Source organism: Ostrea edulis, chromosome 7 (assembly GCF_947568905.1).
Source record: "Ostrea edulis chromosome 7, xbOstEdul1.1, whole genome shotgun sequence".
Classification (NCBI taxonomy): domain Eukaryota; kingdom Metazoa; phylum Mollusca; class Bivalvia; order Ostreida; family Ostreidae; genus Ostrea; species Ostrea edulis.
Window position 1 is genome coordinate 44,204,284 of NC_079170.1, and position 22,714 is coordinate 44,226,997.

The 22,714-nt window shown below is 34.2% G+C and overlaps 1 protein-coding gene and 4 long non-coding RNA genes across 5 annotated transcripts; all 5 read right to left on the reverse strand.

The window, feature by feature from the left end:
* Positions 1-88: 88 nt before the first annotated feature.
* LOC130048177 (uncharacterized) lies at positions 89-2,005 on the reverse strand. Its single transcript, XR_008797020.1, has 3 exons — positions 1,880-2,005; positions 791-921; positions 89-510 (listed from the first exon to the last, which is right to left on the reverse strand). It is a non-coding gene; the product is annotated as an uncharacterized LOC130048177 (long non-coding RNA).
* A 1,027-nt stretch (positions 2,006-3,032) lies between these two features.
* LOC130048178 (uncharacterized) lies at positions 3,033-4,964 on the reverse strand. The gene is made up of 3 exons (XR_008797021.1): positions 4,824-4,964; positions 3,735-3,865; positions 3,033-3,454 (listed from the first exon to the last, which is right to left on the reverse strand). It is a non-coding gene; the product is annotated as an uncharacterized LOC130048178 (long non-coding RNA).
* A 1,012-nt stretch (positions 4,965-5,976) lies between these two features.
* LOC130048179 (uncharacterized) lies at positions 5,977-7,908 on the reverse strand. Its single transcript, XR_008797022.1, has 3 exons — positions 7,768-7,908; positions 6,679-6,809; positions 5,977-6,398 (listed from the first exon to the last, which is right to left on the reverse strand). It is a non-coding gene; the product is annotated as an uncharacterized LOC130048179 (long non-coding RNA).
* A 1,229-nt stretch (positions 7,909-9,137) lies between these two features.
* On the reverse strand, positions 9,138-10,852 carry LOC130048180 (uncharacterized). The gene is made up of 3 exons (XR_008797023.1): positions 10,712-10,852; positions 9,623-9,753; positions 9,138-9,342 (listed from the first exon to the last, which is right to left on the reverse strand). It is a non-coding gene; the product is annotated as an uncharacterized LOC130048180 (long non-coding RNA).
* Positions 10,853-11,170: 318 nt separating this feature from the next.
* On the reverse strand, positions 11,171-14,192 carry LOC130048688 (xylosyltransferase oxt-like). Its single transcript, XM_056145707.1, has 5 exons — positions 14,130-14,192; positions 13,659-13,806; positions 12,570-12,700; positions 12,137-12,287; positions 11,171-11,301 (listed from the first exon to the last, which is right to left on the reverse strand). The coding sequence occupies exons 1-5, from the start codon at positions 14,190-14,192 to the stop codon at positions 11,171-11,173; spliced, it is 624 nt and encodes a 207-aa protein (XP_056001682.1).
* Between the last annotated feature and the right edge of the window lie 8,522 nt (positions 14,193-22,714).

Genomic DNA, 22,714 nt, shown 5'->3' on the forward strand with positions numbered 1-22,714 from the left:
CGCAAACTTTATGGTCGTTATAATGATCTAGTTTGCCAATACAACCTAGCATTTGGGTTAAATGGTGTTTAACTTGTTTCATGCCGATTGTTTGGTCGTTGTTGGTACACTGATTTTGGCTAGGTTTACCTGATCAAGATATAGAACTCACGGCTTGTGTGAACAGTCGACAGGAGATGATTACTCCTCTTAGGCACCTGATCCCACTTCTTCTATATCTAGAAGTCCGTGTTTGCCCAACTCCGTGTTTTCTATTTCTTATAGGGGTTATGAGATTGATCATTGTTCGTTATCTTCGCCTTTCATGTATTTATGTAGAATGTGTAGCCTTGAACCAATGGAGGTTTTTAAATTAGTACCCTTTTCATAATAAGAATTCTTATGAAAACCAATCATCCCGTCTCCTCCACAAAAATCCTTCTCGTACCCACTACATTTGATTCGACAGTCTTCGTCTGACTTATTGACGCTCGGCAGCGGTGAATTTCTACAGACACATTCAATGCCTGCCTAAAATGAAAAAAAAAATTTCAGTTTCCATGTTCGTATATGGATTTATCTACAAACATATATGATTTAATTATGATTACAAGCCAGCTCTGTTGAGTTGATTTAGTACTGAAAGTAATTGATTTAGGAAACGATGAAGTAAGCATTCGGGAAAAAAACCCAACAATATGAAAGATGCTTATGTAGGGTGATTAATGAATAGAAAAACGAAAATGAAATATTTGAGTCTTTCAAAGGTGACCAATCGGAATTCAAACATATTAAAGAAAATTAGGATTACTAGTAGTCCATAGAATGGGACATCTTCCTTCTGACAAAATTCTTTACATTTTTCCACAGTCATGGATGTCGATGAAGTGTTTTTCACATTGAACATTGAATCAGCCTCGTCATTGAAGCACCCAAGATATCCTTTTGAAATAAAGAAGTTTAAACGCATACTAGAATTATACAAGAACATGATGCATGGTTAGAAACTTTAATAATTACATACTAGATTGAAAAATGAGACAAAACCTCTAATTAAACCGACCTTCCTCTTTAATGAATAACTTTGAATATAGGAAAATGTAAACTCAAATGAATATTGAACAAGGTGTCGTTTCACTTTCAGTGTCCAAATATTTTTGAATTCTTCAATAAAACACATATAGGTTATCGAAAGTAACAATTTATCAGTCTTATGTTCTAACAGTTTTACGTCCCTTTGATACGTTATTCCTACAAATCCATCTCAAGATAGAAAAGGTGTCTGCCAAAATGAAATACATGTGACATTTTACTTTACATGTGATATTTGAACTAGAGTTCTGGAAAACAATTTTTGAGCAACCGCATTGAAAGTGTCTTTTACTTTGCTTCTCCTTTTGTCGGTATGTTTTGTTTAGTATGAAACTCGGTGTCAATTCGTCGGCTCCAAAATGAAACATATAATTGGAATACAACAAAAGGATATAAACATCATAAATAAGGAGGTAAGTTTATGGGGAAATCAAGATTGATGGAAAGAATTTACTTTCAATTTTATTTTTTTATGTACCACTAGCACCAACCATGGATAAAACTGGTTGAATTTCGCAGCTCAATTAGTCTACATACACTGCTGTCGGTTCCCATGGCAACGAATAGTAGGATTTTGGTAGTGACATTAAAATTATGTAATATAGTGCAAGTAAAGTTAATACTGTAAAAATCAACCAACTATGCGACATCGAATGTCTAAACCGTATCTGATTTCTTTGATTTTTTACATAGAATTGATCTTAACATCTGCAATAAAAGAAATATTTCTTGGGATTTGATCAGACGAAAGACATACGATATATAAAAGCGTTTTGTTTGCATCAATCTGTAATTCCTATCAAATTACCATTACTGTAGTTGCGGTTTACATAGAAGCTTTGCGTATGCTGTCCACCACAATACTGATCTTGGTTTCCTCCGCATTTATAAGAACAACTCCCATCTAGCTCTCTATTTTCGGGTGTACGATCTCCACAATAGCACGACCTCCCTTGCTAAAATCAAAATCACATATCTTAGAAAAAACTACTTTAGCATATCAAACTTCGATGACATGTCACGGAAAGCACGACGATGAATGAAACTAAGTGATAAGTTGGTTGATTTCTCCAAAACACAGAAAAGGTTTACTTATAGATGTCATTTGAAATATAACCATTGCTTTAAATTATGGCAAAACCTATACACCATGATACATGCAATTGAAAATATTTGATATTTGCTAAATATGCTGGATATGTATCAAATCAAAGAATTGAGTATACTGATTGTGAAAAACATTGAAAAGACAGCTGTACAACTCTTTCTAGAGAACTACCTGTAATCCATAATATTTATCATTCCGCTCTTCACAAAACGTTCTACACAGTTCCACAGTCATTGCATTGTCGTGTAAGAATTTACCGTTGAACCGTGATCGGAAACAACCTAGGTAACCTGGTAACGAAAGAAAAAGTCGGAGGTGTATGGAAAGGACTGCTTGTAAGTAATAAAGGATATTTACCGATAGCGGGCATTTGAAATATAACCATCGCTTTCCTTTGTGGAAAACAGTGTAATTGACCATGATACATATAGGTGAAACTAGTTGATTTTCTGCGGAATGAAAAGTGAGGATAATTAACAGTGGTCAATATCTTAACTACTACAAGTATTACAAAATAAAAAAAAGTTTGATCAACACTTTTCTCTTTTTATTTGCTCAACCTAGTATTGTACCTTACTTTTGTAAAGTGTTTTGTTTTTGTTTAGGAATTTAGTACAAGTACTGTGAATCCTATTGATGCATCCCATTAATTCGATAAGCAAGGGCTTGTTCTGCGTATAGTCGGTTTTTAAAAATCGAAGCAGGCTACTGACAAACAAGTTGATGGTGCAGGGGTTCCGACAGTCTCGTTTAAAATCAGCATTTCGCAAACTTTATGGTCGTTATAATGATCTAGTTTGCCAATACAACCTAGCATTTGGGTTAAATGGTGTTTAACTTGTTTCATGCCGATTGTTTGGTCGTTGTTGGTACACTGATTTTGGCTAGGTTTACCTGATCAAGATATAGAACTCACGGCTTGTGTGAACAGTCGACAGGAGATGATTACTCCTCTTAGGCACCTGATCCCACTTCTTCTATATCTAGAAGTCCGTGTTTGCCCAACTCCGTGTTTTCTATTTCTTATAGGGGTTATGAGATTGATCATTGTTCGTTATCTTCGCCTTTCATGTATTTATGTAGAATGTGTAGCCTTGAACCAATGGAGGTTTTTAAATTAGTACCCTTTTCATAATAAGAATTCTTATGAAAACCAATCATCCCGTCTCCTCCACAAAAATCCTTCTCGTACCCACTACATTTGATTCGACAGTCTTCGTCTGACTTATTGACGCTCGGCAGCGGTGAATTTCTACAGACACATTCAATGCCTGCCTAAAATGAAAAAAAAAATTTCAGTTTCCATGTTCGTATATGGATTTATCTACAAACATATATGATTTAATTATGATTACAAGCCAGCTCTGTTGAGTTGATTTAGTACTGAAAGTAATTGATTTAGGAAACGATGAAGTAAGCATTCGGGAAAAAAACCCAACAATATGAAAGATGCTTATGTAGGGTGATTAATGAATAGAAAAACGAAAATGAAATATTTGAGTCTTTCAAAGGTGACCAATCGGAATTCAAACATATTAAAGAAAATTAGGATTACTAGTAGTCCATAGAATGGGACATCTTCCTTCTGACAAAATTCTTTACATTTTTCCACAGTCATGGATGTCGATGAAGTGTTTTTCACATTGAACATTGAATCAGCCTCGTCATTGAAGCACCCAAGATATCCTTTTGAAATAAAGAAGTTTAAACGCATACTAGAATTATACAAGAACATGATGCATGGTTAGAAACTTTAATAATTACATACTAGATTGAAAAATGAGACAAAACCTCTAATTAAACCGACCTTCCTCTTTAATGAATAACTTTGAATATAGGAAAATGTAAACTCAAATGAATATTGAACAAGGTGTCGTTTCACTTTCAGTGTCCAAATATTTTTGAATTCTTCAATAAAACACATATAGGTTATCGAAAGTAACAATTTATCAGTCTTATGTTCTAACAGTTTTACGTCCCTTTGATACGTTATTCCTACAAATCCATCTCAAGATAGAAAAGGTGTCTGCCAAAATGAAATACATGTGACATTTTACTTTACATGTGATATTTGAACTAGAGTTCTGGAAAACAATTTTTGAGCAACCGCATTGAAAGTGTCTTTTACTTTGCTTCTCCTTTTGTCGGTATGTTTTGTTTAGTATGAAACTCGGTGTCAATTCGTCGGCTCCAAAATGAAACATATAATTGGAATACAACAAAAGGATATAAACATCATAAATAAGGAGGTAAGTTTATGGGGAAATCAAGATTGATGGAAAGAATTTACTTTCAATTTTATTTTTTTATGTACCACTAGCACCAACCATGGATAAAACTGGTTGAATTTCGCAGCTCAATTAGTCTACATACACTGCTGTCGGTTCCCATGGCAACGAATAGTAGGATTTTGGTAGTGACATTAAAATTATGTAATATAGTGCAAGTAAAGTTAATACTGTAAACATCAACCAACTATGCGACATCGAATGTCTAAACCGTATCTGATTTCTTTGATTTTTTACATAGAATTGATCTTAACATCTGCAATAAAAGAAATATTTCTTGGGATTTGATCAGACGAAAGACATACGATATATAAAAGCGTTTTGTTTGCATCAATCTGTAATTCCTATCAAATTACCATTACTGTAGTTGCGGTTTACATAGAAGCTTTGCGTATGCTGTCCACCACAATACTGATCTTGGTTTCCTCCGCATTTATAAGAACAACTCCCATCTAGCTCTCTATTTTCGGGTGTACGATCTCCACAATAGCACCACCTCCCTTGCTAAAATCAAAATCACATATCTTAGAAAAAACTACTTTAGCATATCAAACTTCGATGACATGTCACGGAAAGCACGACGATGAATGAAACTAAGTGATAAGTTGGTTGATTTCTCCAAAACACAGAAAAGGTTTACTTATAGATGTCATTTGAAATATAACCATTGCTTTAAATTATGGCAAAACCTATACACCATGATACATGCAATTGAAAATATTTGATATTTGCTAAATATGCTGGATATGTATCAAATCAAAGAATTGAGTATACTGATTGTGAAAAACATTGAAAAGACAGCTGTACAACTCTTTCTAGAGAACTACCTGTAATCCATAATATTTATCATTCCGCTCTTCACAAAACGTTCTACACAGTTCCACAGTCATTGCATTGTCGTGTAAGAATTTACCGTTGAACCGTGATCGGAAACAACCTAGGTAACCTGGTAACGAAAGAAAAAGTCGGAGGTGTATGGAAAGGACTGCTTGTAAGTAATAAAGGATATTTACCGATAGCGGGCATTTGAAATATAACCATCGCTTTCCTTTGTGGAAAACAGTGTAATTGACCATGATACATATAGGTGAAACTAGTTGATTTTCTGCGGAATGAAAAGTGAGGATAATTAACAGTGGTCAATATCTTAACTACTACAAGTATTACAAAATAAAAAAAAGTTTGATCAACACTTTTCTCTTTTTATTTGCTCAACCTAGTATTGTACCTTACTTTTGTAAAGTGTTTTGTTTTTGTTTAGGAATTTAGTACAAGTACTGTGAATCCTATTGATGCATCCCATTAATTCGATAAGCAAGGGCTTGTTCTGCGTATAGTCGGTTTTTAAAAATCGAAGCAGGCTACTGACAAACAAGTTGATGGTGCAGGGGTTCCGACAGTCTCGTTTAAAATCAGCATTTCGCAAACTTTATGGTCGTTATAATGATCTAGTTTGCCAATACAACCTAGCATTTGGGTTAAATGGTGTTTAACTTGTTTCATGCCGATTGTTTGGTCGTTGTTGGTACACTGATTTTGGCTAGGTTTACCTGATCAAGATATAGAACTCACGGCTTGTGTGAACAGTCGACAGGAGATGATTACTCCTCTTAGGCACCTGATCCCACTTCTTCTATATCTAGAAGTCCGTGTTTGCCCAACTCCGTGTTTTCTATTTCTTATAGGGGTTATGAGATTGATCATTGTTCGTTATCTTCGCCTTTCATGTATTTATGTAGAATGTGTAGCCTTGAACCAATGGAGGTTTTTAAATTAGTACCCTTTTCATAATAAGAATTCTTATGAAAACCAATCATCCCGTCTCCTCCACAAAAATCCTTCTCGTACCCACTACATTTGATTCGACAGTCTTCGTCTGACTTATTGACGCTCGGCAGCGGTGAATTTCTACAGACACATTCAATGCCTGCCTAAAATGAAAAAAAAAATTTCAGTTTCCATGTTCGTATATGGATTTATCTACAAACATATATGATTTATTTGTGATTACAGACCAGCTCTGTTGAGTTGATTTAGTACTGAAAGTAATTGATTTAGGAAACGATGAAGTAAGCATTCGGGAAAAAAACCCAACAATATGAAAGATGCTTATGTAGGGTGATTAATGAATAGAAAAACGAAAATGAAATATTTGAGTCTTTCAAAGGTGACCAATCGGAATTCAAACATATTAAAGAAAATTAGGATTACTAGTAGTCCATAGAATGGGACATCTTCCTTCTGACAAAATTCTTTACATTTTTCCACAGTCATGGATGTCGATGAAGTGTTTTTCACATTGAACATTGAATCAGCCTCGTCATTGAAGCACCCAAGATATCCTTTTGAAATAAAGAAGTTTAAACGCATACTAGAATTATACAAGAACATGATGCATGGTTAGAAACTTTAATAATTACATACTAGATTGAAAAATGAGACAAAACCTCTAATTAAACCGACCTTCCTCTTTAATGAATAACTTTGAATATAGGAAAATGTAAACTCAAATGAATATTGAACAAGGTGTCGTTTCACTTTCAGTGTCCAAATATTTTTGAATTCTTCAATAAAACACATATAGGTTATCGAAAGTAACAATTTATCAGTCTTATGTTCTAACAGTTTTACGTCCCTTTGATACGTTATTCCTACAAATCCATCTCAAGATAGAAAAGGTGTCTGCCAAAATGAAATACATGTGACATTTTACTTTACATGTGATATTTGAACTAGAGTTCTGGAAAACAATTTTTGAGCAACCGCATTGAAAGTGTCTTTTACTTTGCTTCTCCTTTTGTCGGTATGTTTTGTTTAGTATGAAACTCGGTGTCAATTCGTCGGCTCCAAAATGAAACATATAATTGGAATACAACAAAAGGATATAAACATCATAAATAAGGAGGTAAGTTTATGGGGAAATCAAGATTGATGGAAAGAATTTACTTTCAATTTTATTTTTTTATGTACCACTAGCACCAACCATGGATAAAACTGGTTGAATTTCGCAGCTCAATTAGTCTACATACACTGCTGTCGGTTCCCATGGCAACGAATAGTAGGATTTTGGTAGTGACATTAAAATTATGTAATATAGTGCAAGTAAAGTTAATACTGTAAAAATCAACCAACTATGCGACATCGAATGTCTAAACCGTATCTGATTTCTTTGATTTTTTACATAGAATTGATCTTAACATCTGCAATAAAAGAAATATTTCTTGGGATTTGATCAGACGAAAGACATACGATATATAAAAGCGTTTTGTTTGCATCAATCTGTAATTCCTATCAAATTACCATTACTGTAGTTGCGGTTTACATAGAAGCTTTGCGTATGCTGTCCACCACAATACTGATCTTGGTTTCCTCCGCATTTATAAGAACAACTCCCATCTAGCTCTCTATTTTCGGGTGTACGATCTCCACAATAGCACCACCTCCCTTGCTAAAATCAAAATCACATATCTTAGAAAAAACTACTTTAGCATATCAAACTTCGATGACATGTCACGGAAAGCACGACGATGAATGAAACTAAGTGATAAGTTGGTTGATTTCTCCAAAACACAGAAAAGGTTTACTTATAGATGTCATTTGAAATATAACCATTGCTTTAAATTATGGCAAAACCTATACACCATGATACATGCAATTGAAAATATTTGATATTTGCTAAATATGCTGGATATGTATCAAATCAAAGAATTGAGTATACTGATTGTGAAAAACATTGAAAAGACAGCTGTACAACTCTTTCTAGAGAACTACCTGTAATCCATAATATTTATCATTCCGCTCTTCACAAAACGTTCTACACAGTTCCACAGTCATTGCATTGTCGTGTAAGAATTTACCGTTGAACCGTGATCGGAAACAACCTAGGTAACCTGGTAACGAAAGAAAAAGTCGGAGGTGTATGGAAAGGACTGCTTGTAAGTAATAAAGGATATTTACCGATAGCGGGCATTTGAAATATAACCATCGCTTTCCTTTGTGGAAAACAGTGTAATTGACCATGATACATATAGGTGAAACTAGTTGATTTTCTGCGGAATGAAAAGTGAGGATAATTAACAGTGGTCAATATCTTAACTACTACAAGTATTACAAAATAAAAAAAAGTTTGATCAACACTTTTCTCTTTTTATTTGCTCAACCTAGTATTGTACCTTACTTTTGTAAAGTGTTTTGTTTTTGTTTAGGAATTTAGTACAAGTACTGTGAATCCTATTGATGCATCCCATTAATTCGATAAGCAAGGGCTTGTTCTGCGTATAGTCGGTTTTTAAAAATCGAAGCAGGCTACTGACAAACAAGTTGATGGTGCAGGGGTTCCGACAGTCTCGTTTAAAATCAGCATTTCGCAAACTTTATGGTCGTTATAATGATCTAGTTTGCCAATACAACCTAGCATTTGGGTTAAATGGTGTTTAACTTGTTTCATGCCGATTGTTTGGTCGTTGTTGGTACACTGATTTTGGCTAGGTTTACCTGATCAAGATATAGAACTCACGGCTTGTGTGAACAGTCGACAGGAGATGATTACTCCTCTTAGGCACCTGATCCCACTTCTTCTATATCTAGAAGTCCGTGTTTGCCCAACTCCGTGTTTTCTATTTCTTATAGGGGTTATGAGATTGATCATTGTTCGTTATCTTCCCCTTTCATGTATTTATGTAGAATGTGTAGCCTTGAACCAATGGAGGTTTTTAAATTAGTACCCTTTTCATAATAAGAATTCTTATGAAAACCAATCATCCCGTCTCCTCCACAAAAATCCTTCTCGTACCCACTACATTTGATTCGACAGTCTTCGTCTGACTTATTGACGCTCGGCAGCGGTGAATTTCTACAGACACATTCAATGCCTGCCTAAAATGAAAAAAAAAATTTCAGTTTCCATGTTCGTATATGGATTTATCTACAAACATATATGATTTATTTGTGATTACAGACCAGCTCTGTTGAGTTGATTTAGTACTGAAAGTAATTGATTTAGGAAACGATGAAGTAAGCATTCGGGAAAAAAAAACAACAATATGAAAGATGCTTATGTAGGGTGATTAATGAATAGAAAAACGAAAATGAAATATTTGAGTCTTTCAAAGGTGACCAATCGGAATTCAAACATATTAAAGAAAATTAGGATTACTAGTAGTCCATAGAATGGGACATCTTCCTTCTGACAAAATTCTTTACATTTTTCCACAGTCATGGATGTCGATGAAGTGTTTTTCACATTGAACATTGAATCAGCCTCGTCATTGAAGCACCCAAGATATCCTTTTGAAATAAAGAAGTTTAAACGCATACTAGAATTATATAAGAACATGATGCATGGTTAGAAACTTTAATAATTACATACTGGATTGAAAAATGAGACAAAACCTCTAATTAAACCGACCTTCCTCTTTAATGAATAACTTTGAATATAGGAAAATGTAAACTCAAATGAATATTGAACAAGGTGTCGTTTCACTTTCAGTGTCCAAATATTTTTGAATTCTTCAATAAAACACATATAGGTTATCGAAAGTAACAATTTATCAGTCTTATGTTCTAACAGTTTTACGTCCCTTTGATACGTTATTCCTACAAATCCATCTCAAGATAGAAAAGGTGTCTGCCAAAATGAAATACATGTGACATTTTACTTTACATGTGATATTTGAACTAGAGTTCTGGAAAACAATTTTTGAGCAACCGCATTGAAAGTGTCTTTTACTTTGCTTCTCCTTTTGTCGGTATGTTTTGTTTAGTATGAAACTCGGTGTCAATTCGTCGGCTCCAAAATGAAACATATAATTGGAATACAACAAAAGGATATAAACATCATAAATAAGGAGGTAAGTTTATGGGGAAATCAAGATTGATGGAAAGAATTTACTTTCAATTTTATTTTTTTATATACCACTAGCACCAACCATGGATAAAACTGGTTGAATTTCGCAGCTCAATTAGTCTACATACACTGCTGTCGGTTCCCATGGCAACGAATAGTAGGATTTTGGTAGTGACATTAAAATTATGTAATATAGTGCAAGTAAAGTTAATACTGTAAAAATCAACCAACTATGCGACATCGAATGTCTAAACCGTATCTGATTTCTTTGATTTTTTACATAGAATTGATCTTAACATCTGCAATAAAAGAAATATTTCTTGGGATTTGATCAGACGAAAGACATACGATATATAAAAGCGTTTTGTTTGCATCAATCTGTAATTCCTATCAAATTACCATTACTGTAGTTGCGGTTTACATAGAAGCTTTGCGTATGCTGTCCACCACAATACTGATCTTGGTTTCCTCCGCATTTATAAGAACAACTCCCATCTAGCTCTCTATTTTCGGGTGTACGATCTCCACAATAGCACCACCTCCCTTGCTAAAATCAAAATCACATATCTTAGAAAAAACTACTTTAGCATATCAAACTTCGATGACATGTCACGGAAAGCACGACGATGAATGAAACTAAGTGATAAGTTGGTTGATTTCTCCAAAACACAGAAAAGGTTTACTTATAGATGTCATTTGAAATATAACCATTGCTTTAAATTATGGCAAAACCTATACACCATGATACATGCAATTGAAAATATTTGATATTTGCTAAATATGCTGGATATGTATCAAATCAAAGAATTGAGTATACTGATTGTGAAAAACATTGAAAAGACAGCTGTATAACTCTTTCTAGAGAACTACCTGTAATCCATAATATTTATCATTCCGCTCTTCACAAAACGTTCTACACAGTTCCACAGTCATTGCATTGTCGTGTAAGGATTTACCGTTGAACCGTGATCGGAAACAACCTAGGTAACCTGGTAACGAAAGAAAAAGTCGGAGGTGTATGGAAAGGACTGCTTGTAAGTAATAAAGGATATTTACCGATAGCGGGCATTTGAAATATAACCATCGCTTTCCTTTGTGGAAAACAGTGTAATTGACCATGATACATATAGGTGAAACTAGTTGATTTTCTGCGGAATGAAAAGTGAGGATAATTAACAGCGGTCAATAGCTTAACTACTACAAGTATTACAAAATTAAAAAAAAGTTTGATCAACACCTTTCTCTTTTTATTTGCTCAACCTAGCATTGTACCTTACTTTTGTAAAGTGTTTTGTTTTTGTTTAGGAATTTAGTACAAGTACTGTGAATCCTATTGATGCATCCCATTAATTCGATAAGCAAGGGCTTGTTCTGCGTATAGTCGGTTTTTAAAAATCGAAGCAGGCTACTGACAAACAAGTTGATGGTGCAGGGGTTCCGACAGTCTCGTTTAAAATCAGCATTTCGCAAACTTTATGGTCGTTATAATGATCTAGTTTGCCAATACAACCTAGCATTTGGGTTAAATGGTGTTTAACTTGTTTCATGCCGATTGTTTGGTCGTTGTTGGTACACTGATTTTGGCTAGGTTTACCTGATCAAGATATAGAACTCACGGCTTGTGTGAACAGTCGACAGGAGATGATTACTCCTCTTAGGCACCTGATCCCACTTCTTCTATATCTAGAAGTCCGTGTTTGCCCAACTCCGTGTTTTCTATTTCTTATAGGGGTTATGAGATTGATCATTGTTCGTTATCTTCGCCTTTCATGTATTTATGTAGAATGTGTAGCCTTGAACCAATGGAGGTTTTTAAATTAGTACCCTTTTCATAATAAGAATTCTTATGAAAACCAATCATCCCGTCTCCTCCACAAAAATCCTTCTCGTACCCACTACATTTGATTCGACAGTCTTCGTCTGACTTATTGACGCTCGGCAGCGGTGAATTTCTACAGACACATTCAATGCCTGCCTAAAATGAAAAAAAAAATTTCAGTTTCCATGTTCGTATATGGATTTATCTACAAACATATATGATTTATTTGTGATTACAGACCAGCTCTGTTGAGTTGATTTAGTACTGAAAGTAATTGATTTAGGAAACGATGAAGTAAGCATTCGGGAAAAAAAAAAACAACAATATGAAAGATGCTTATGTAGGGTGATTAATGAATAGAAAAACGAAAATGAAATATTTGAGTCTTTCAAAGGTGACCAATCGGAATTCAAACATATTAAAGAAAATTAGGATTACTAGTAGTCCATAGAATGGGACATCTTCCTTCTGACAAAATTCTTTACATTTTTCCACAGTCATGGATGTCGATGAAGTGTTTTTCACATTGAACATTGAATCAGCCTCGTCATTGAAGCACCCAAGATATCCTTTTGAAATAAAGAAGTTTAAACGCATACTAGAATTATACAAGAACATGATGCATGGTTAGAAACTTTAATAATTACATACTAGATTGAAAAATGAGACAAAACCTCTAATTAAACCGACCTTCCTCTTTAATGAATAACTTTGAATATAGGAAAATGTAAACTCAAATGAATATTGAACAAGGTGTCGTTTCACTTTCAGTGTCCAAATATTTTTGAATTCTTCAATAAAACACATATAGGTTATCGAAAGTAACAATTTATCAGTCTTATGTTCTAACAGTTTTACGTCCCTTTGATACGTTATTCCTACAAATCCATCTCAAGATAGAAAAGGTGTCTGCCAAAATGAAATACATGTGACATTTTACTTTACATGTGATATTTGAACTAGAGTTCTGGAAAACAATTTTTGAGCAACCGCATTGAAAGTGTCTTTTACTTTGTTTTTCTTTTTGTCGGTATGTTTTGTTTAGTATGAAACTCGGTGTCAATTCGTCGGCTCCAAAATGAAACATATAATTGGAATACCACGAAAGGATATAAACATCATAAATAAGGAGGTAAGTTTATGGGGAAATCAAGATTGATGGAAAGAATTTACTTTCAATTTTATTTTTTTATGTACCACTAGCACCAACCATGGATAAAACTGGTTGAATTTCGCAGCTCAATTAGTCTACATACACTGCTGTCGGTTCCCATGGCAACGAATAGTAGGATTTTGGTAGTGACATTAAAATTATGTAATATAGTGCAAGTAAAGTTAATACTGTAAAAATCAACCAACTATGCGACATCGAATGTCTAAACCGTATCTGATTTCTTTGATTTTTTACATAGAATTGATCTTAACATCTGCAATAAAAGAAATATTTCTTGGGATTTGATCAGACGAAAGACATATGATATATAAAAGCGTTTTGTTTGCATCAATCTGTAATTCCTATCAAATTACCATTACTGTAGTTGCGGTTTACATAGAAGCTTTGCGTATGCTGTCCACCACAATACTGATCTTGGTTTCCTCCGCATTTATAAGAACAACTCCCATCTAGCTCTCTATTTTCGGGTGTACGATCTCCACAATAGCACCACCTCCCTTGCTAAAATCAAAATCACATATCATAGAAAAAACTACTTTAGCATATCAAACTTCGATGACATGTCACGGAAAGCACGACGATGAATGAAACTAAGTGATAAGTTGGTTGATTTCTCCAAAACACAGAAAAGGTTTACTTATAGATGTCATTTGAAATATAACCATTGCTTTAAATTATGGCAAAACCTATACACCATGATACATGCAATTGAAAATATTTGATATTTGCTAAATATGCTGGATATGTATCAAATCAAAGAATTGAGTATACTGATTGTGAAAAACATTGAAAAGACAGCTGTACAACTCTTTCTAGAGAACTACCTGTAATCCATAATATTTATCATTCCGCTCTTCACAAAACGTTCTACACAGTTCCACAGTCATTGCATTGTCGTGTAAGGATTTACCGTTGAACCGTGATCGGAAACAACCTAGGTAACCTGGTAATGAAAGAAAAAGTCGGAGGTGTATGGAAAGGACTGCTTGTAAGTAATAAAGGATATTTACCGATAGCGGGCATTTGAAATATAACCATCGCTTTCCTTTGTGGAAAACAGTGTAATTGACCATGATACATATAGGTGAAACTAGTTGATTTTCTGCGGAATGAAAAGTGAGGATAATTAACAGTGGTCAATAGCTTAACTACTACAAGTATTACAAAATTAAAAAAAAGTTTGATCAACACCTTTCTCTTTTTATTTGCTCAACCTAGCATTGTACCTTACTTTTGTAAAGTGTTTTGTTTTTGTTTAGGAATTTAGTACAAGTACTGTGAATCCTATTGATGCATCCCACTAATTCGATAAGCAAGGGCTTGTTCTGCGTATAGTCGGTTTTTAAAAATCGAAGCAGGCTACTGACAAACAAGTTGATGGTGCAGGGGTTCCGACAGTCTCGTTTAAAATCAGCATTTCGCAAACTTTATGGTCGTTATAATGATCTAGTTTGCCAATACAACCTAGCATTTGGGTCAAATGGTGTTTAACTTGTTTCATGCCGATTGTTTGGTCGTTGTTGGTACACTGATTTTGGCTAGGTTTACCTGATCAAGATATAGAACTCACGGCTTGTGTGAACAGTCGACAGGAGATGATTACTCCTCTTAGGCACCTGATCCCACTTCTTCTATATCTAGAAGTCCGTGTTTGCCCAACTCCGTGTTTTCTATTTCTTATAGGGGTTATGAGATTGATCATTGTTCGTTATCTTCGTCTTTCATGTATTTATGTAGAATGTGTAGCCTTGAACCAATGGAGGTTTTTAAATTAGTACCCTTTTCATAGTAAGAATTCTTATGAAAACCAATCATCCCGTCTCCTCCACAAAAATCCTTCTCGTACCCACTACATTTGATTCGACAGTCTTCGTCTGACTTATTGACGCTCGGCAGCGGTGAATTTCTACAGACACATTCAATGCCTGCCTAAAATGAAAAATAAAAAATTTCAGTTTCCATGTTCGTATATGGATTTATCTACAAACATATATGATTTAATTATGATTACAAGCCAGCTCTGTTGAGTTGATTTAGTACTGAAAGTAATTGATTTAGGAAACGATGAAGTAAGCATTCGGGAAAAAAACCCAACAATATGAAAGATGCTTATGTAGGGTGATTAATGAATAGAAAAACGAAAATGAAATATTTGAGTCTTTCAAAGGTGACCAATCGGAATTCAAACATATTAAAGAAAATTAGGATTACTAGTAGTCCATAGAATGGGACATCTTCCTTCTGACAAAATTCTTTACATTTTTCCACAGTCATGGATGTCGATGAAGTGTTTTTCACATTGAACATTGAATCAGCCTCGTCATTGAAGCACCCACGATATCCTTTTGAAATAAAGAAGTTTAAACGCATACTAGAATTATACAAGAACATGATGCATGGTTAGAAACTTTAATAATTACATACTAGATTGAAAAATGAGACAAAACCTCTAATTAAACCGACCTTCCTCTTTAATGAATAACTTTGAATATAGGAAAATGTAAACTCAAATGAATATTGAACAAGGTGTCGTTTCACTTTCAGTGTCCAAATATTTTTGAATTCTTCAATAAAACACATATAGGTTATCGAAAGTAACAATTTATCAATCTTATCTTCTAACAGTTTTGCATCCCTTTGATACGTTATTCCTACAATTCCATCTCAAGATAGAAAAGGTGTCTGCCAAAATGAAATACATGTGACATTTTACTTTACATGTGATATTTGAACTAGAGTTCTGGAAAACAATTTTTGAGCAACCGCATTGAAAGTGTCTTTTACTTTGTTTCTCTTTTTGTCGGTATGTTTTGTTTAGTATGAAACTCGGTGTCAATTCGTCGGCTCCAAAATGAAACATATAATTGGAATACCACGAATGGCTATAAACATTATAAATAAGGAGGTAAGTTTATGGGGAAATCAAGATTGATGGAAAGAATTTGCTTTCAATTTTATTTTTTTATGTACCACTAGCACCAACCATGGATAAAACTGGTTGAATTTCGCAGCTCAATTAGTCTACATTCACTGCTTTCGGTTCCCATGGCAACTAATAGTAGGATTTTGGTAGTGGCATTAAAATTATGTAATATAGTGCAAGTAAAGTTAATACTGTAAAAATCAACCAACTATGCGACATCGAATGTCTAAACCGTATCTGATTTCTTTGATTTTTTTTTTACATAGAATTGATCTTAACATATGCAATAAAAGAAATATTTCTTGGGATTTGATCAGACGAAAGACATACGATATATAAAAGCGTTTTGTTTGCATCAATCTGTAATTCCTATCAAATTACCATTACTGTAGTTGCGGTTTACATAGAAGCTTTGCGTATGCTGTCCACCACAATACTGATCTTGGTTTCCTCCGCATGTATAAGAACAACTCCCATCTAGCTCTCTATTTTCGGGTGTAAGATCTCCACAGTAGCACCACTTCCCTTGCTAAAATCAAAATCACATATCTTAGAAAAAACTACTTTAGCATATCAAACTTCGATGACATGTCACGGAAAGCATGACGATGAATGAAACTAAGTGATAAGTTGGTTGATTTCTCCAAAACACAGAAAAGGTTTACTTATAGATGGCATTTGAAATATAACCATTGCTTCAAATTATGGCAAAACCTATACACCATGATACATGCAATTGAAAATATTTGATATTTGCTAAATATGCTGAATGTGTATCAAATCAAAGAATTGAGGAAAATATTTGTGAAAAACATTGAAAAGACAGCTGTACAACTCTTTCTAGAGAACTACCTGTAATCCATAATATTTGGCATTCCGCTCTTCACAAAACGTTCTACACAGTTCCACAGTCATTGTATTGTCGTATAAGGATTTACCGTTGAACCGTGATCGGAAACAACCTAGGTAACCTGGTAACGAAAGAAAAAGTCGGAAGTGTATGGAAAGGACTGCTTATAAGTAATAAAGGATGTTTACTGACAGCGGGCATTTCAAATATAACCATCGCTTTCCTTTGTGGAAAACAGTGTAATTGACCATAATACATATAGGTGAAACTAGTTGATTTTCTGCGGAATGAAAAGTGAGGATAATTAACAGTAATCAATATTTTAACTACTACAAGTATTACAAAATAAAAAAAGTTTGATCAACACCTTTTACTTTTTATTTGCTCAACCTAGTATTGTATCTTACTTTTGTAAAGTGTTTTGTTTTTGTTTAGGAATTTAGTACAAGTACTGTGAATCCTATTGATGCATCCCATTAATTCGATAAGCAAGGGCTTGTTCTGCGTATGGTCGGTTTTTAAAAATCGAAGCAGGCTACTGACAAACAAGTTGATGGTGCAGGGGTTCCAACGGTCTCGTTTAAAATCAGCATTTCGCAAATTTTATTTTCGTTATAATGATCTGGTTTGCCAATACAACCTAGCATTGGGTCAAATGCTGTTTGACTTGTTTCATGCCGATTGTTTGGTAGTTCTTCGTACGCTGATATTGGCTAGGTTTACCTGATCAAGATATAGAACTCACGCCTTGTGTGAGCAGTCGACAGGAGATGGTAAATCTTCCCAGGCACCTGATCTATTTTGCCAATACAACCTACATGAAGCATTGGGTCAAATGATGTTTGACCTGTTTCATGCCAATTGTTTGGTCGTTCTTGGTACACTGATTTTGGCTAGATTTACCTGATCAAAATATAGAACCTACGGCTTGTGTGAGCAGTCGACAGGATATGATTACTCTTCCTAGGCACCTGGTCCCACTTCTTGTATATCCAGGAGTGTGTGTTTGCCCAACTTTTTACTTTGGTCGAATATTTTTACATCAACAGATCCCACCTCTGATGTGTCAGGGATCCGTGTTTGTTCTACTCTTAAATATTTTTCCTCACTGAATTGATGATATTCATCACCGTTTGTTATCTTCACCTTTTCATCAATGGCTACGTGGAGTTTTTAAAATCAGTACCTTTATCATAGTAAGGATTCTTATGAATGCCAGTCATGTTTTCTCCTCCACAGAAATCCTTCTCGTTTCCACTGCATTTTATTCGACAATCTTCGTCAGATTTATTGACGCTTGGCAACGGCAAATTTCTACAGAAACATTTACTGCCAGCCTAAAATACAATAAAATTACCATTTCCATGAATAATGGCTAAGGGTCAACTCATTCTCTACCTAGCGTTCCGTGCTCTATTCGCACTATACCTCTATCAACGCTTAGTCAACGGCTTTTTTGTTTTAGAAATCTTGTTAAAGTTTCTAATATCCAATATTTATGTTTTGGATTAGATATTTTGTCGTATTTTGAAGTAATTTTGGTACAATTAAATTGATGCTTACTGTAAATTGTTTAAAATAGCTGTTTTCTTATTCTAAACTTGGAACTACTTCGTAGTATGCGTATAAATATAGGATATTCACGTGGTGTGTATGTAATGTAAACATGGAATCAAAAGCAAGGAAAGCTGTAAAAAAAAAAAAAAAAAAGCGATAAAATTTGTAAAATAACACAAACAACTACATTATAAATGGTAGCACTGTACTTAATTAAGTGCCAGTGCATGATGTATCACCTGTTGCCAGAGCTTTTAAAGGAGAAGGAAACGAAAATGACTATTTATATTATATGATTATATTGTCACGTAATTACAAGGGTTGACAGAGGTGTAAGTGAAGCTTGCGATAACGCGCCCTATCGTGAGAGAATGGGATTAACTGTGAGTTTTTTTTAACCTAAATCTATTTATCTAGAACAAGGTGAAATAAAGATTGACAAAGAGGACAATATGAGAGATGCTTTTGTAGGGTCATTGATTAATTTAAAAAAAAAATGAAATATTTGAGTCTGTTTAAAGATGACCAAATGGGATTCAATTATAGAAACTCTAAGAATTACTAGTAGTCCATAGAATGGGACATCCTCCCTCTGACAAAATTCTCTACATTTTTCCACAGTCATGGATGTCGATGAAGTGTTTTTCACATTCAATGTTGAATCAGCCTCGTCATGGAAGCATCCGATATATCCTTTTGAAAATAACGAAATACATACTAGAATTTCAGAAGAACATGATGCATGATTTAAAATATCAATGATCACACTATAGAATGCAAGACGAGACAAAAGCTCGAATTCCGCTGAGCTTCATCTTTAATGAATGCCATTGGTTATCGTGAAGATAAAGACTTAAACAAGTATCGAAAAAGGTTTCAATCACTCTCATCGTTCGCCAAGTTCATTTGTAAAGCCTATAACGATCAAAGCATGGTTTAATGATATGACGTAGTACATACGATGATTGCCTGATGGAAAGGCAGATCGCTCATCAAAAGTAACAATTTATCGATGTTATATTCTAACATCGTCGCGTCCCTTTAATATCTTATTCTCACATATGCATAGGACGTATTTAAAACATATCTCCTGAAATAAAATTCATATTATATGTGTTATTTCAACTAAAATTCTAGCATTTGCAATGCACACGTCATGTAGATTTCGATCAGGCAGTTAATTGATAATGTTACACATTAGTTACAAATTAGTAATGTTACAAATTAGTTAAACACGACGATAATAACAGGATATTCTAAAACTTTAATTACTCGTATAAAGGCAGTTTGACTTTATATGGACTTGACGAAATATAATTGTTTAAAATAGGAAATTGAGGAGATTTAGTCTCTAAGTAAACAGTTATTACTGAATCCAACTTACCCGGTAGCACTGGTTGAGCTGTAATTTGAAGAAGAAAAAACAAATGATTTACAGACGTGGTAGATCGACACGTTTTCATAGATTGAACGTTTTTAAATGAATAATATCAATAATTATCAACTTGATGATTAATTAATTGATAGAAACTCGGAATTTTCAACACACACAATCCAAATTTGCTATTCATTATCATTCTGTAATCAATTGTCTTAAATAAGAATAAAACCACGTCCTCTGCAGAAGTCTTTTCCGTTTCAAAAATTCGATTTTATGTCGTGCGAACTGATGTAGTTTAACGAAAGTCAGACTTCCAAATTCTCACAATAAAAGTCTTTCCCAGCAACTTACACGTCCACTATACATAAACAATATTATTTTCTCCTCCTTAATTCTTTGTCATTATTGCATCATGTCTCTACATTTTCAGAATTACATAGACATATTTAATCGACAAGATGTCTCCAGCTAAGAACCCATGTTCTCAGTCTCAACATATTTTTTTTCTAAAATATGCACGCACCCATCAATACTTATTAGGTTATATTGGTATAATTTGCCCCAGAATTAAAGTCATTCCTTAATAACCTAATGCAGGGGACAAAGATATTAACCTTCGTTTATCAAAATGTACATAAACTCGGAAAAATACAAGTTAGCTAAGCCGCTTACTTGGTAAATCATTAATTCGAATATAATATCTTTGTTGTAATTTATTATTCGACCATCATACAGAGAAATATGTTTTACAACAATGATTTGCGTACAAGAAGATGCTAATTGACAACGAGAAAACAGTATGTGTATCAAACCGAAGTATGTTATGGTACACGTTGACTTTCTATTCCATAGAAAGCTGAAAAAAGTGCTGTGATGTAAATTTAGAGAGAGAAAAAAATAGTTCCGGCATCTGGTTGTCAAGGGGGTGTGTCCCCATACCAAACCAGGTTATACTAAAAGTAACCCGCGTTCATCAATTGGAATTTGATCAATCAGAGACAAGGATACAATAGGAATTTAATTATATTGAAATAATGTAGAAAAATAAATCATTAGCTACTTTTTCTTCTGGTATTAATACCTATACATTTACCAATGTAATTTAATCGCAATATGGATTTGACGAAACTTTCAAATGTACAGGGGTTTGAGATACCCGAACGTGTCTTCTAATGGTTAAGTGACTTTTCTTATGTTTCTATTCCCGTGGGGATATGGGTTAGAATGGCCGTCAACACCCCTTGCTTGTCGTTAGAGGCAGCTAAATGGGGACAGTCCTTCGGATAAGATCGCAAAAAACGAGGCCCCGTGTCACAGCAGGTGTGGCCGTAAGCGCCGAGCATAGGCCTAAATTTTGCAGCCCTTCACCGGCAATGGTGACGTCTCCTTCTCGAGAGGGGCGTTAAACAATATTCAGTTAATCAATCCTATGTTTCTATACGTTCATAATACGATGCATAATAAATTATAATCACGTTGTCTTCTGTTATTTAACAACAACAACCCCGTCTTTATTTAACGTCCTATTGTATATACATTCTATGTCTAAACTATCAGTAAGATGACTTCAAAGCTTGAATGGGATGTAGCTAAATACGTTTTGGTTAAAGAACCGTAACGTAATCAAAAAATGTTTTTAAAAAACTACAATGTTTCTATTACAATAGTTTTGATTAGACAAAAATAAAGCAAAATGACAAAATACACAGAAATAAATCCAAAAAACTATGTATATATACGCGCCATAGTGCGGGAAACTCTGGACATTTTACTCACAATCTTAACATAGAAATGCATCGCACTTTTATTCAATTTGTGAGTAAAATGTCCAGAGTTTATACCTCGATAAATTCTTCAAAAAGAATATTTAATCATAGAATACTTAGTATGATGTTCATTTAATTCAGAAGGCGGGGTTAAAGCTGACACGGGTTAATATATATAGTAGAATTTACTTTTTATTCGCCATGTCAGATTAATTTTCTAATGTTATATGTATCGGTGTTCGCGTGATATATAAGGGGACGAGTTTTACTATGCGTCACTTCACATCAATGTCAGATTTACCTGTATGGGTAGCTTCAACAGGTAACACGTACATCTCCGGTACTAAGTTGTATCATTCATACTTCAGAGGGGAATGAAAGCATGTTTGGAACACCATGCAGTGCCCAAAATTACAATAAAAATATCGTACAGAGGTATATCATTCTAAACGTTTTGGATAAACGCGATTTTACAGTTACAGAACGCACATTTGCTGTTAGATTTCCCAGCAAATACAAATGAGACAGAAACAGGCACTTGATTTGCTTTTGTACTGAACTGTAGTTCACTGTACCTTTTAGACAGTCTGCACCAGCTGATTGCATATTTAGCTTTTGTTATGAACACTTCAAGTAACTTCTTAAACATTGTTGAAATTGTTCTCTTTAACTTTCCATTAAGTTGTCGTTTACATAAACAACATCCATACGTCACTGGAGGCCCCATACTTGTTTTTTTCATGTATTCACTAGCTGCATGGTGGAATTTATTACTTGTGATCGTCATTAAGACTGCATAAACTTAGCAAAAAACGCCAGAGACAAATAATTATGGGAAGTCTAATAATTCATAAGAAAAAAAGTAGGGAGGAAAAATTGGTATTCGAACCACAGATATGCAATCTGGGCCTATCCAAAACTTCAATGAGACT